The 16,358-nt window shown below is 38.2% G+C and overlaps 1 protein-coding gene across 2 annotated transcripts in view; it reads right to left on the reverse strand.

Moving 5' to 3' along the window:
• The window catches only part of mroh1 (maestro heat-like repeat family member 1), a 51,596-nt gene extending 36,324 nt beyond the window's left edge, over positions 1 to 15,272 (reverse strand). For both annotated transcript variants that reach the window (XM_062063515.1, XM_062063514.1), the window contains exons 1-9: positions 15,100 to 15,272; positions 12,594 to 12,667; positions 12,242 to 12,387; positions 7,128 to 7,259; positions 6,870 to 7,032; positions 5,595 to 5,693; positions 5,233 to 5,384; positions 2,650 to 2,790; positions 2,383 to 2,475 (exon numbers count right to left, since the gene is read on the reverse strand). In XM_062063515.1, the coding sequence (XP_061919499.1) occupies positions 2,383 to 2,475; positions 2,650 to 2,790; positions 5,233 to 5,384; positions 5,595 to 5,693; positions 6,870 to 7,032; positions 7,128 to 7,259; positions 12,242 to 12,387; positions 12,594 to 12,615 (948 nt within the window). In that variant the 5' untranslated portion in view covers positions 12,616 to 12,667; positions 15,100 to 15,272. The remainder of the gene's footprint in view (positions 1 to 2,382; positions 2,476 to 2,649; positions 2,791 to 5,232; positions 5,385 to 5,594; positions 5,694 to 6,869; positions 7,033 to 7,127; positions 7,260 to 12,241; positions 12,388 to 12,593; positions 12,668 to 15,099) is intronic.
• Positions 15,273 to 16,358: the final 1,086 nt, after the last annotated feature.

Genomic DNA, 16,358 nt, shown 5'->3' on the forward strand with positions numbered 1-16,358 from the left:
ACCTAAAGCAATTGATTGTTAAACCCACTGTTAAAAAACTGAAAAATTCAATAGGAGAATACTTGTAAAAAAAAAAAGAAAAAAAAAGTGCCAAAGTAATAAATAGTAAGGTTCATGCATTTTGGTGTGAGCTTGCACACAGTTTAGGATGTCTCTGTTCGCGGGGTTTTGCAGTCTGGTTATGTTGTGACGTCACAGCGAGGTGGACGTTCTTATTTTAATATTAAGTCAAGCTCTAAGCTAGAGAGGGAGAAGATCCTCTCATTTTGCTACAGGCAAAAAAAGGTAGGATTAAGTATTATTTTTATCTAATCTTGGCATACGTACAATAACACTGATGTGCGACATGCAGTGACAAATTCTTGTATGAGCAGCTTTTTTTAAGTTCTGAATCGATTGGCGAGTGTTTAGGTGTACCTAATGTTGTGACCGGGTAAATCTATATACTGTTTTTTTTTTTGACAGTGTCTGGAAAAAAGTAGTGGCGACAATTTCAAAAGATATGTATTTAAACAGTATACATTTTCATCAGATAAATTGTGATACTTTTGGACAGCGTGAGGAATGGTTCCATTTGCAATCTGTAAGCGCCTCCACAATCTGACAGACACGAAAAAAAGGGTTATTAAAGTGACTCTTGGGCAAAATTTACACCAAAGCATACCCAATACATATTATCTAGACCAAAAGGAAGTGTTTTAAATGTAAATTAAAATAATCATAGGTACCGTTTTAGATACATTGCATGGCATTTCGTGGATGTACCGTATTTTAGTTCTCCAAAGTTAAAGCAGCCTTTTTACAAATACAGTTTTAGCTTGCTGAAAAAAGTAAGTAGGACAGTGAATGTTAAACAAGAGGAACATTTTTTTATATCATCCGATCACCATCAATATCATGTTTGTTTGTTTTTTAGTAAAGGCGGATTGTCCTGTGCAGGATTATACTGAGTACTGTTGCATCCCTACTGTTTACTACTGCAGTATCTTGTAGCGTAAATGTCTGCCATATTTGATCAACGTAATATAATAACAGCTGACAACTGTCATTTTGTCTATATCTACGATTGTGCTTAGAGTTCTACGGTATTCCGGTACTAATAAAGTACCGTGGTACTAATAAATTGAAAACTGTACTATACTGCGTTTGAAAAATACTGGTATTTTTTTTCATCTGCATGCTGCCGTGCAGCGGTGATATTGCTGAGCCGAGGAGCATGTTGAGTGTGTCAGCGCGCACACACTCACAGTGAACACAAGCATAAACACCGTGTGGTGGGGGTGGGCAAATAAAGATATTTCTACTGATTAAAAAAGAGGGTACGCAAAGTGCAATGTGGAGATATATGGGCTTCAAAACTATCAATCAAGATGAGGTTTTAAATATGGAAGAGTCACACTGCAAGCGCTGCTTTAAAACATGCCTCGCAAAAGGTGGCATGATGATCTCTTTTATTTTGAAAAGTATCGAAATACATTTTGGTACCTGTACCAAAATATTGGTATCAATAAGTGGTGACCTAGATTACTCAAATACTGTAGCTTATATTGAATGAAAATACATTAAAGTGCAGTTTGAATTTGAGGTACTGTGAAATAATGTATACCAACACATAAAAACACATTTAATGATTATTTCAGGACAAAATGTTTTTATCCACAAACTCAAAAATAATTTGAACAAAGCGTCTGCAGAGTTTTATATCTGAGGAGTTGAATCAGAGAAAACACATAAAAAACATCTGATTAAAAGATATCTAGATATAAAAATGTTTTTTTCTTATTAAATGAGTAGGTGTGTTTATTCTCCCAGTCGGAACTAATACAGTAGTTCAGTCACAAAGCGAGTCCGCATCCAGGGCAGGATTACTGGTGAGCTGCAGTAAGACTAATGTGAGTCAGTATAAAGTTGCTGCTCCTTCTCAACGTTGTGTATTAACTTTTATGCTAGTGTTAGACACATTTCTTAATTTCATTCTTCTGGTTTGAACTACCAGCTGTGTAAGGGGAAAGAGGCACAATGCTGATTGAATATTTATCACGTCGTGACGAGCCTGGCTATTGTGACGGTGGTACAGGAACGGTCGCGCGCGCAGACACAAACACATTCACAAAAACACACACATTCACATTCACAGACGCAAACAGGATCATGTTAATTAAAGGCAGATTGTTCCATGCACGATTATACCGAGCATCGTTGCTTCCTTACTGTTTCCTACTGCTGTAACTTCTAACAGGCATTTTTTATCAAGAAAATATATACTGTATGTTAACAGCTAATTACCATGATCAAACTCAAATTAATCACGATCATTGATCATATAATCGCCCAGCCCTATTTGTAACATACAAAGTAGATCTATTCATACGTGCAATATACCTGTTGATGAAGCGCAGAGAGCAAACTGTCCAGTTGTGTCTCCAACACCCTGCTGCCCATGTTGACAGAAGCATCAAGAACTTGGCATAGACTCTGTAACAAAGGAGTTGAAAGACAAACAACAGTTAATTCTCTAAACAAAGACTATTATCTTGCTTTGCCCGCATTAACCTAGGATAAAGGACAGAAACAAGAAATTAAACAGTTTAAAGATCTTTCTTGAAAATCTAAACAGTAAACTACAACAATGCTGCAGCCTGGGCTCACCTTACTAATGATGTGGTGTTCATTGTTTTTCTTATACAAGGACAACATGGCAGGAATGACTTTGGGAATCTGCTCCTCTAGTTTATCGCTGGCCATCAAATGGCACATGGAGCCAACGGCCTCTGCGACTGTTAATCTTAACTGCAAGACAGAACAAATTATACTTTATAATTGTCTCCAATTAGGAGGGAGACATTCAACAGAGACAATACATAACCATTTATAATTGTTATTATATTATTGTATGATATCCATGTATACATGCATTGAGTTGGAGCAGTTCACAAAATGTTCAGACCGGTTATGGTGAAGGCTGGAAGTGTTCTGCTGTTCTTAAGGGTGCTAGACGGCTGCTATGTTTTTGAGTGGAGAAGAATCGAGGCTGCGTACATGAAAAAAAAACCAGTGCAGTTACGGCTGCCACTGTACATTGTGTTTGTATCGGTGGTCTTGTCCACAAGAACACAAGCAGATGAGATGTGTTGCAGGAGTATGGTTCTCCTAATGAATAACAACTAGATATGCCTGCACAATCTGTCAAAAGGCAGACATTTCATACAGTTCTTGGATCTTTTTAAATTAGGAGTTAATCAAATCTGAATCTTTTTTTAAAGGAGTTATTGTTAAAGTTTAGTAACAGCATGTCCTTTAAACAACAACTAACTTTAGCATAGCAACGTGGACATGGTTATAAAGTCCACAGTTGAGTCCTTTAGAGTCCAAATCAAATAATAAGCTTAACCAATCACTAACAGCTATCAATTGACAAAATGTTGTTAGTTTAATTTCCGCATGTTTAATTTCAACCATGAGAGGTACAAATGTGATCCAACTCTTTAAATGTACCGTAATAGCCTTTAGAGCAGCAGACAGAATGGGAGAGAGTTAAAGTAGAAAAATAAAAATAAAATAAAATAAAATAAAATGAAGTATGCCTGTGCTTTTAGTATTGTTAAATATATTCAAAGGGGTTATACTATGCAAAATCATATTTTCTTGCCAGTTGGCATCTATTTTTGTGTATTTGGGTTCCCCTTAAGTGCCGAAAATGTACATTTAAACCATGGAGGCTTGGGTAGATATTTATCAAACAATTGTGCCTTGTTTCAAGCAAGCCATATGAGATTAGCCTCGATTTGTGACGTTTACCAATCTGTAACATCAGCGCAGGGCTGGGCGATTATATGATCACGATTGTCGATTGCGATTAATTTGAGTTGTGCCTCGTCCCCTTATACAGCTGGAAGTGCAGCCCAGAAGAATAAAATAAAGAAATGTGACTAACACAAGCATATAAATCGAAACACAACATGTAAAAGGAGCCGCGGCTTTAGTTTCACTATCTGCTGCAGGTCACAAGTAATCCGGCCCAGAATGTGGACTTGCAGCCGTTCAGACAGAGAATGCCTATGCAACTTTATTGGTCACAGTCAACGTGTCCCTGCTCTTGGAGTAACAAGCACAATAGTACCGGTATAACGGTATAAAAAGGACTGTGCAGACAGACACTTTGTGTTCTTTTTGTTTGTGGATAATAAAACATTTGGTTCCTGATGTTTTATGTTCTGATACACATTATTTTACAGTACCTCAAATTCGAACAGCACTTTAATGTATTTTCATTCAATATAAGATACAGAATTTGAGTTTTAAAAACTCCACAAAGTGGGTCACCGCTTGCCGTTTGCCAAAGCACTGGTGAGAAGCACTGATGTATACAAGTAATTAAAGAATACAAATAATAGTATGCCATTTGAAAGTGTTGTTTAGTAAATGTTAACTTGAAAAAGTCTTATAGTATTCAGTACACAACTGATACTTTGTTTACTGCAGAATGTTTGTGATAACAAGCAAAAAAACTAAGTAACTTTGAGAGGAAAAAAAGTTGTTCTCTTTACCCCCACAAAACGTACAGGAAAAAGAAGCAAAACCATAGCCCTAAAACCAGGTGCGGACCGTAGTGCGGGTTACCTGTACTGTTGCACCTCTAGTAAGCATGATTAAAGATATGAACAAAATGACGGTTGTCAGCTGTTAGCATTTATTACCTCTATCAAACATGGTGGGAATGTCTGTTACAAAATACTGCAATAGTAAACAATAGGGATTCTGTAATTGGTAATCCTGCACAGGACAATCCGCTTTGATTAAAAAAAAAAAATTATATTAATCGAGTTTATATGTTATGAAAAAATTAATCGTGATAATTTTTTTGCCATATCGGCCAGCCCTACGTCGGCGTATTTTGGCAAACCATGGAGAGATATTCCGGGAAAAAGGTGGTATTTTTAATTTTCAGGCGTTGACCGGTCCGCAGCTACAAAAAGTTTGGGGACCACTGATATAGACCACAATGAAGTGTAATACTGTAGATTAAAATCATATTATATACTGTATATATTTCACCAAATGGTAAAAAGGAATATTTTAGTGCCCGCGAACACCATTTGGGTTTGAAAGCTATAAGGACAAGTTTCACCTGACTTATCCCAGCTTCCCTTTCTACATTAACTTCCCTAATTTAAGCTACGAGAGACTGAGCAAACAAACTGACCCAGCGTGGTAACCTTGTGAACGCTTTACCTTTGAATCTCTGCTCTGCAACCAGTTATTGAAAACGATGTCAAAGGCAGCATAAATTTCACTGGAGAATGTGTCCTGCCTGACTGTGGGATCTGGCGCCTTGTCAAGGTTGGCAAGGTACTCCATGATGCTGTCACTGAAATGGCACAGTGCTAAAGGAGAAACACAAAACAAAAGGACAGAAAAGAAGAGGAGCAATCAATTTAAAGATGCAATACAGTAAGATTTACCATCTTATGTTGTACCACTTCTAGTGACGCAGGTCAACATTTGACTATTAGCATTTCAATACACATGCTTACACGAAAGTTGAGTATTACTAAAAAAAAAGAGCCATATTGCAAAACAAAGTATGTTCGTACCTGTGGACAACACCCACTTCATGTTGTCTTGTTTGGTTAGGCTAAGCATGGGCAACATTGTGCCAAGAATAGCATTCAGGAAAGGAACCATGCCATAAACTACAGAGAAAAGGAGATAAAGGCGTTAAAAATAATAATTTAAAACAAAAACAGTGGCTCCTTATAAACGCTACATTACATTACATCAAGCCAATAACAAAAGCCGGCTCGTTGGCCATAAAATAAAACTACACTGGAACTGGGGTGCAGACTTAAACTGACGTGCAGGACAAGGCAGTATAAGGGCAATACAATCCTGTAGGTGTGAACAAAGGTCTACAAAATCTACATCTAAAATCCTGCTAAAGTTTTATGTACAAAGTATATTATTAGAGAAGTACAAGTTTGGAATTAGCATTACATGAAATAAAAATGTGGAGCTCACTTGTGCTTAGGGATGGATGGGTACCTTTCACATTTGATCCAATATGGTCCTGATTCCCAGGATATTCAACGGTTTTCTGTAATTTTGTGTGTGCTAATAAATGTTGATTGTTTAATAATAAAATCTAATTCTTAATGTAGCATTTAAAAATGAGCTGATTGTTAAACATGTGCTGTCCGGGTTTTAGATCATGTTTACTTATTCCATTTCAGAGTCTCATTTGCAAGTATTAAATAATAGACTTTGCATGCAGTTGCAATTCCAAAATGTTAGTAAGTAGTTAGTTAGTGGTTAGTCATAAGTGTATGGACTAAAATGTGTTGCTTAGCTAGGATGTAGTCTTTGCCATGAAGCTCACTTACGAAGAGTTTATATTGTGAGTATTGTATTTATTTTACATGCTCGCTGTTTGATTTTATTGTGCATCTGAGCTGTAGTTTTTGTTATTAAATTCGGAGGTGTTGAAATTGCAATCTAAAATCCCTAATGCTCATCAGTAGCATGTATATAGCAAAGCCAATGTAAATTAGCAAGAAGCTAAAACTTTCCAGGGAAGTGAAGCATTACTTTGCGTTCGAGCCTTTAGAAATACTTGCTTTGTTGGCATTACAAATTGCAACACTACCTCGAAGCAGTTTGGCTGAGTCCGCTCTGAGTGCTGTTTGAGTGCTTGTTTCCTCGTCTGCAAATAGACGTGACGCCACGAGCAACAAAGGTAACAAAATATGACACTGTTTGATTTCACGTGGATCGATATCTGATACTACCAACGGAAATCGGCCAGTATCTATAAAAGTAATGAATTCTGTACCCATCCATCCCTACTTGTGCTGCAGTTTGTCATGGTATACCGTTAGAATCCGAAAGGTTTGCTAATGTCTGGACCACAAAAAAGTGAGGCAAAATTCCAGGTTGAAATTTGCTAAGTATCTCCTCCATGATGTCGTTGATGTGTTTGTTGCCCACAGCAACCAGGATGTTGCTGGCTGCCTGCTGCCAGTCAGGGACAACTTCCTGTGTGAAGCACAAACACAAACAACACACTAAATATCTTATAAGAGTCTAAGTGTTACAAACCAAACTCTACTGTAACATGTGACATATTTCACCTTTGATCGCGTCATCTCATCTGAGGCCAAAGAAATTATGCTCTTGATCCTGGGGTAAGGGACAGCATCTATCCTGTTGCCAATAATCATCTCAATGGTTTGAAGAATGATAACTCTGTGGCCCACTACCAACTAGAGAGGGAAAATGCAGCAAGGAGGACAACATGAACAAGCAATCTAAATGTATGTTTTAATTACCAAACCAAACTGGCAGATATTTTGCATTAACACTGCAGGTAGAAGCTTTATACTAATACATTAAAACAACATTGAACACATGAACATTCTATGCATTGTATCAATGATATCTCCTGACATTTGGATGGTTGCTCACAGTAATGGTGACATCAAGTGTTAATCACAAGGGCTGTGACAGAATGATAAGATGTTGGCACACAATGACACGCATTGATTCCTCATTTTGTGGTTAAATATCCAGCAGAAATGTCTTTATTGGTCACGCCATAAAAATTTGGCACTACTAATCATCACATGTCACTTCCAACTAAAGTCACTTCCCACTAAAGTGACTGTGCATAGCAGCTAAGCGTGTTTAAGAAGCTCATTTATAAAGTCAACAGCTGAGGGAACAAAGGATCTTGTGTATCTGTTGTTTTTGGCCTTCATATTACTAGGGGCGTACCTGCATCGTGAGGGCAAGGGTCTAAACTCTGAGAAGAGAGGGTGCTGAAAGTTGACCAGAATGGCCTTTGCCTTCTGGATGACTCTGGCCTGATAGATCTACATACCCCATTTCCATATGTGTTGGGAAATTGTGTTAGATGTAAATATAAACGGAATACAATGATTTGCAAATCCTTTTCAACCCATATTCAATTGAATGCACTACAAAGACAAGATATTTGATGTTCAAACTCATAAACGTTTTTTTTTTTTTTGCAAATAATAATTCACTTAGAATTTCATGGCTGCAACACGTGCCAAAGTAGTTGTGAAAGGGCATGCTCACCACTGTGTTACATGGCCTTTCCTTTTAACAACACTCAGTAAACGTTTGGGAACTGAGGAGACACATTTTTTAAGCTTCTCAGGTGGAATTATTTCCCATTCTTGCTTGATGTACAGCTTAAGTTGTTCAACAGTCCGGGTGTCTCCGTTGTGGTATTTTAGGCTTCATAATGCGCGACACATTTTCAATGGGAGACAGGTCTGGACTACAGGCAGGCCAGACTAGCAATTTCATGGAATCTACTTTAATACCCAATCATGGCACCTACCTGTTCCCAATTTGCCTGTTCACCTGTGGGATGTTCCAAATAAGTGTTTGATGAGGATTCCTCAACTTTATCAGTATTTATTGCCCCCTTTCCCAACTTCTTTGTCACGTGTTGTTGGCATCAAATTATAAAGTTAATGATTGTTTGCAAAAAAAAAAAAGTTTATCAGTTTGAACATCAAATATGTTGTCTTTGTAGCATATTCAACTGAATATGGGTTGAAAATGATTTGCAAATCATTGTATTCCGTTTATATTTATATCTAACACAATTTCCCAACTCATATGGAAATGGGGTTTGTAATTCAGGGAGTTCAAGGTAGTGCCTATGGTCTTTTGGCACACCTTGATTATACCACCTAGTCTGTTTTTATTGGCCACACTGAGGGTACCAAACCAGGAAGTGAAAGAATAAGTTAAAATAGACTCAATACAAGATGAATAGAATGAATAGAACATCTTCATCAGTGTCCTATAACATCCTCATCAGTGTCCTATCAACCTGAAAGCCCCTCAGTTTCTTTAAGAAAAACAGCCTCTGATTGGCCTTCTTTGCAAATATGTTCAGTGTTGGCATCAAAGGTCAATTTATTGTCTAAAATTGTACCTAGATACTTGTATTCACTGACTATCTCAACAGCAGAGCCACTAATGAGAATGGGTGCTTTGGCAAGGGGTTCACTGCGAAAGTCAATGAACATCTTCGTTTTATCGCCATTAAGCTCCAGGTACGAATCATCGCACCATTTGATGAAGTTCTCCAGAACAGGACCGTGGTCTGACTCTTTGTCCTGCAGGAGGCTGACTATGACCGAGTAGTCGGCAAACTTAATGATGGACCTTGACTGAAGTGTGCTCTGACAGTCATTTGTGTACAGTACAAACAGCAAGGGGGACAGGACCCGCCCCTGGGGTGATCCTGTGGAGCATAAGTGAGCATCAGGGGTCCTCTGTGATCTTGAAGTGAGAAAGTCCACTAGCCAGCATATAGTACCAAAGTCAATATTGGACATAATCAGCAGTCTACGAACCAGAATGTGTGGCTGCATGCAGTCGAACGCAGATGAAAAATCCACAAAGCATAAGCGTGCATGTGTTTTATTTCCATCTAAATGCCCAGCAACAAGGTGTTGTAATGTTGCTGTGGCATCATCTACACATTTCCTGGGCTGATAAGCAAACTCTAGTGGATCAATTGCATCCCGGGTCATGACCATTAAACTCTGCTTCACTATTTTCTCGAAGCTTTTCATCACCAGGGAGGTCAATGCCACAGGGCGGTAGTCATTCAGCACCCTTGGTGATGGGACATTTGCAACAGGTACTACAATGGACTCCTTCCATAATTTGGGGACACAGTTCTGTGATAAAGACAGTTGGAAGATGTGAGAGAAAATGCCACATAAAAGCAGACCACATTCTTTAAGTAGTTTACCACTAATGCAGTCAGGCCCCTGGCTTTTCCTCACATTTGTCTGCTCAAATGTTCTCCAGACATCCATTTCATTAATCTGAATCACAGGGGCACCTCTGGATTCAGATAATTCATTACTGAAATCATGAGAATCAAATCTTAAATAAAACTGGTTTAACTCATCTGCTAGTACAGAATCAGGCTTGTGGGGGTTAGGCAGACTTTTTTTGGAGTCTTGCATTCCAACCATGGACTTAATTCTTCTCCAAGCAGAGAGGGAACTACCATTTTTTAGTTCTTTCTCTACCTTATCCTTATAATGAAGTTTGGCCATTTACATCTATTTTTTTACCAGCTTGTGAGCTTCTCTTTGTTTTCCAATATCACCCCGATAAAAAGCCTGCCTGCCTTTAATCGCCGACTCTTGATTAGCAAATAGCATGTGTGATGTAATTGCATTGATGCCCTTTGAGCAAAATTAGGAGGTCTTTTTGCACACGCTGCAGAACGCCTCTCTGGGTTTGCAATCAACACTCATCGTTCACTCATGATGACTAAGAAAAACAAAAAATTCATGAAAACTTCCTACATCCTAAAAGACATTATAAAGACAATTTCCAACGAAAAGACAAACATTTACAAATTTAACTAGCGGTAGAAAATGGATGGATGGCTAATATGATGCTTTTATTTTTTGTTCTTTTTTCTTTTGTTATCCCTTGAACATGTTTCTTTAGTTTATTATTTCCTTATAGTAGTTTTGTTTCAATTCCTTAACGGTTTGAACATTATTTCTATTTAAAATTATTTTTAAATGCATAGACATGTTTATTTGAATGTTGTAATTGTTTGAATGTTATGTATATTTTGTTGTTGAAATAAAGTGAAAGAGCTGTGATTGGTCACCTTGTTACAACATAATTTCCGAAGTTCACACAGCCCACCTTCGCTAACATTGTTTCAAAATGATTAGTTCCAGCTCCAACATTAAAGTAAGTGTCACTACCACTAGTATACACAGGAAAATGTGTGAAAGACAATTGCAAGTTGACCCCGCCTTTGCGTACCGAAACAAAAATTGTGGATGACAGACAATAGGCTCACTTTTTTCATGTAATTCTACTGTCGACTAAACGTGTTCAGGTGCTGAGAGCGATGCATAGTGAGATCTCTTGTCACAAGCAACAGTCAAAGAAAAAAAACACGGCGACATAGCAAAGTTGTTGAGTTTATTTTCATTTATCGTTCAATTAATTTACTTATTGACTGTCAGCCCAGGCTTACAATTGTACTGTATTACATTTTGAATGCGTCTGGTCATCGAATTTAATACTTTTTAATGACCCGTGGAAAATATTTTATTGCACTAATGATTTAAAACTTTAAACAAAACATTTTCTAAAGATAAGAAAGCCCCTGAGTTATGGTATTTATATAAATAGCTTAATGTAATTTAGACAAGCCCTGTTTGATATATTGTTTTGTTGGGGTTTTATTTATTTTATTTATTGGGCTCTTTTCTATTTGCATCCGTCACTATTCACTATTTGATCATGCATTTATGTAGCTTGTACACTACCGTTCAAAAGTTTGTGGTCACATTGAAATGTCCTTATTTTTGAAGGAAAAGCACTGTACTTTTCAATGAAGATAACTTTAAACTAGTTTTAACTTGAAAGAAATACACTCTATACATTGCTAATGTGGTAAATGACTATTCTAGCTGCAAATGTCTGGTTTTTGGTGCAATATCTACATAGGTGTATAGAGGCCCATTTCCAGCAACTATCACTCCAGTGTTCTAATGGTGCAATGTGTTTGCTCATTGGCTCAGAAGGCTAATTGATGATTAGAAAACCCTTGTGCAATCATGTTCACACATCTGAAAACAGTTTAGCTCGTTACAGAAGCTACAAAACTGACCTTCCTTTGAGCAGATTGAGTTTCTGGAGCATCACATTTGTGGGGTCAATTAAACGCTCAAAATGGCCAGAAAAAGTGAACTTTCATCTGAAACTCGACAGTCTATTCTTGTTCTTAGAAATGAAGGCTATTCCACAAAATTGTTTGGGTGACCCCAAACTTTTGAACGGTAGTGTATCTTTGTCATGTTGATGTGTAAACTGTTAATTCTGAAATGTGTCCGAGATATTGGACTGAAAACATATTTTTTTGGATGTCCCATAAACAAAGTAAATTCAATGCAATGTTCACAAGTGAGTGTGTGAACCAAATAAAATGAAAACACTTTAACCATGTTGGTATAAGTTTATATTTATTCCTGCCACTTTTCACATATGATTTATTTTAATATTGTTTTTATTTGATATTGAGTAAATAAATTTAAATATTTTTAAAAAGGTTGTAAAATTGTTTTAAAAAAGTATTCCCCTGTGTGTGAATTATTAGAGGGAGAGTGTATTTTGTATTAATTTCCACTACATATGGCATGCACTGAATTACCTTTGGGTGTTTTAGCAGGTAGTCCTGACACATAGCAAGCACTCTGTCAGGCTGTTCTTTTCCCAGAGTCAGCATTGACTTCCTGACCTGAGCTTGGACATCGGGGTCTTTATCATTTGCTGCATCAAGCAGTGCCAGAGTCACCTCTAGAGTTAAAAAACACACAACATGACTCAGTCTCAAAACTTACATGTTATTCACCATTTTTGCTGCATGCAGTCACTGACACAACACAAAACGCTTAGCAGTGCTTGGGACAGAATACCAGGTGGTGTGAAAACAGATTAACAAGCATGTTGAAAATGTAAAATGGGAGACGCTAATGATGGACCTTATAAGAGGAAAAACTCACGTTCCACATCTGTCTCGCCCATGGTGGACAGAGGGCTGGTTTCCTGGGCTCCAGACCCTGAGACCAGCAGGTGGCTGTATAAAGTTAAATGGTAGACATAAACCTGTTAGCACACCTTTCAGCATTATTGAGTACATTTGAGGACAGTGTCTAAACACAGCAATGATGCAAATTTCAAAATACTGCAACTCTATAACACGTTACGTAGAAATCCCAAAATACAACTGCATGAGAAAAATGCTGCAGGTTAACGGCATAAAACGTACGTATGCCAGGCAACCAGGGTAGAAAGTCATTATTTATGAGCATGATGCCCAAAGGAAAGTTGGCCAACTACTATTACCTGCTCAGTGGCCTTGTGGTTTGAGTGTCCGCCCTGAGATCGGTAAGTTGTGAGTTCAAACCCCGGCCGAGTCATACCAAAGACTATAAAAATGGGACCTATTACCTCCCTGCTTGGCACTCAGCATCAAGGGTTGGAATTGGGGGTTAAGTCACCAAAAATGATTCCCGGGCGCGGCACCGCTGCTGCTCACTGCTCCCCTCACCTCCCAGAGTGAGGCCATGTGGCACAGGGGTTAGTGCATGTGCCTCACAATACGAAGGTCCTGAGTTCAATGGGTTAGTGCATGTGCCTCACAATACGAAGGGCCTGAGTTCTATCCCGGGCTCGGGATCTTTCTGTGTGGAGTTTGCATGTTACCCCTGTGACTGCGTGGGATCCCTCCGGGTACTCCGGCTTCCTCCCACCGCCAAAGACAAGCACCTGGGGATAGGTTGATTGGCAACACTAAATTGGCCTTAGTGTGTGAATGTGAGTGTGAATGTTGTCTGTCTATCTGTGTTGGCCCTGCGATGAGATGGCGACTTGTCCAGGGTGTACCCCGCCTTCTGCCCGAATGCAGCTGGGATAGGCTCCAGGACCCCCCGCGACCCCGGAAGGGACAAGCGGTAGAAAATGGATGGATGGATGTTTACAGTCAGCAAAATATTTACGTATTACATGTTATTGTGAATGTGCCTGTTACTACATTACATAAATACTTACAGCTTGTATAAAAAACCTTGATGGAGGTTTTTAGAGCACCTTATAGGCAAGAAAGAGCCACTCCAATTGGCTCTACTGTTAGCTGACTTTTGTCAGCGTTTATACACGAGTTAAAATGCATAAAAAGAGAAAACCATGTGTGCTTGTCTCGCGTAAGGTAAAGTGCAGATGTTCATTAAACGTCAGTGGGCATCCTGCTCATTTGGACTGGACTCTCACACTATTATGTTAGATCCACTATGGACTGGACTCTCACACTATTATGTTAAATCTAGGGCTGCAACTAACGATTAATTTGATAATCGATTAATCTGATGATCGATTAATCTGATGATCGATTAATCTGTCGATTATTACTTCGATTAATCGATTAATGATCGGATAAAAGAGACAAACTACATTTCTATCCTTTCCAGTATTTTATTGAAAAAAAACAACATACTGGCACCATACTTATTTTGATTATTGTTTCTCAGCTGTTTGTACATGTTGCAGTTTATAAATATAGGTTTATTAAAAAAAAAAGAAAACATTATTTAAAAAAATAAATAAATAAAAATCGCCTCTGAGCATGCGCATAGCATAGATCCAACGAATCGATGACTAAATTAATCGCCAACTATTTTTAAAATCGATTTTAATTGATTTAATCGATTTCTTGTTGCAGCCCTAGTTAAATCCACTATGTACTGGACTCTCACACTATTATGTTAGATCCACTATGGACTGGACTCTCACAATATTATGCTAGATCCACTCGAAGTCCATTGCACCGGTCCCCTCCAAGGTTTCTCATTGTCATCCCATTGGGTTGAGTTTTTTCTTGCCCTGATGTGGGATCTGAGCCGAGGATGTCATTGTGGCTTGTCCAGCCCTTTGAGACACTAGTGATTTAGGGCTATAGAAGTAAACTTTGATTGATTGATTTCTTCAAAAAGGATATTCCTTAGCCTGACAAACAAACATGCATCACTTCTCTCATGCTGTTGATTTTGTGCTTTATATGTATGTGTTTGGCATTTGCAAATATTGTTTGCATTCGTTTTATATAGGTTTAATTTGCAGCATGTCCGCGTTTTATGCTTTTTGGGCTTTGGACCCTGCCTGTGTTTGACCTTATGGGTCACCGTACTTTTCCATCCATCCATGTCTACCGCTTGTCTCTTTTGGAGGTTAACGAAAATATCAAGACCAAATGTAACTAAAAGAGGAGGAGGAGGCATGATGAGGTAATAATTGCAGCACCTAACTTGCTACTAGTTTTCTTGTTTAATACTCAGACGTAACATTCAAAAACCGAGTTTAATTTTCTTCAGAAGCCAACATTGTTAGCTAACATTAATATTGGCATTGATTGTGATTTACTGTTAGCTTTAACTGCGGCTACGGAAGCCAGCAACTCTACAGCAGCTACAAACAAGGCTAAAACACTGAAATTAAAACCAGAGGCCGACTTACCAACAAACAACACTCTACTTCCGACTACAGTTGTTCCTCTTCGAAGTGCGACAGCAACGCTTTTTAGGCGATACTGCTGCTGTCAGTGCAGGTGTAAACACGCCTGATCATGTGCTTCTGGTCAGCAGGAACTAATCAGCCAAATGACGTTACACTGACTCGCGACCGTACTTCTTCTTCTTTCATTTTATCGTTGTGACCATCTGCAGGGTGCATATTGCCACCTACCGGACAGTTCATTATACCAAAGTCTGTATTTTTCTTTTTTTAATTATTTCTGAGATTGTCAAAAATGCATATACGTTTGTGGTCCGTTCATTCTATTTCCAATTCTAAAACGCAAATGAAAAGATACAATTAGCGCAGTTTTTTTTCTTCAAAGAGTGGATTTTCATTAAAATATTGCCATAAAGTTGGATTTTGTGCTGTTTTCCTTTTATGGATTTAAAATTTTCCAGATAAACAAAAAAATCGAAAAAAATGTTCATACAAAATGCAAAAATGCGTGATTATCTGTGTGGTGACAAATTGAACCGGAAGCAGTATTTTAGCTTTCCTTTGTGTTTAGCATATTTATTTATTTAATTTGTATTTATTTTTATTTATTTTTACAAACATACATTTATAATTCACTCAACAGTCAAGGCCATATACTTGCCAATCTTGAGACCTCCGATTTCGGGAGGTGGGGGGGTTGGGGGTGGCGGGCGTGGTCGGGGGTGGACCGGGGCGGACCGGGGCGTGGTTGGGGGCGTGGCTAAGAGGGGAGGAGTATATTTACAGCTAGAACACCAAGTCAAGTATTTCATATATATATATATATATATATATATATATATATATATATATATATATATATATATATATATATATATATATATATATATATCAGTGGCGTGCGGTGACGTTCATGTCAGGTGAGGCACTGACTTTATCACAGTCAGATTTACAAACATATGAACCCTAAAGAGTATCTTATTCACAATTTGATTGGCAGCAGTTAACGGGTTATGTTTAAAGGCCTACTGAAAGCCACTACTACCGACCACGCAGTCTGATAGTTTATATATCAATGATGAAATCTTAACATTGCAACACATGCCAATACGGCCGGGTTAACTTATAAAGTGCAATTTTAAATTTCCCGCTAAACTTCCGGTTCGAAACGCCTCTGAGGGTTGACGTATGCGCGTGACGTCAATCATTGAAACGGAAGTATTCGGACACCATTGAAGTCAATACGAAATAGCTCTGTTTTC

The sequence above is a fragment of the Entelurus aequoreus genome, linkage group LG11, assembly GCF_033978785.1.
Source record: "Entelurus aequoreus isolate RoL-2023_Sb linkage group LG11, RoL_Eaeq_v1.1, whole genome shotgun sequence".
In the NCBI taxonomy this organism is placed as follows: domain Eukaryota; kingdom Metazoa; phylum Chordata; class Actinopteri; order Syngnathiformes; family Syngnathidae; genus Entelurus; species Entelurus aequoreus.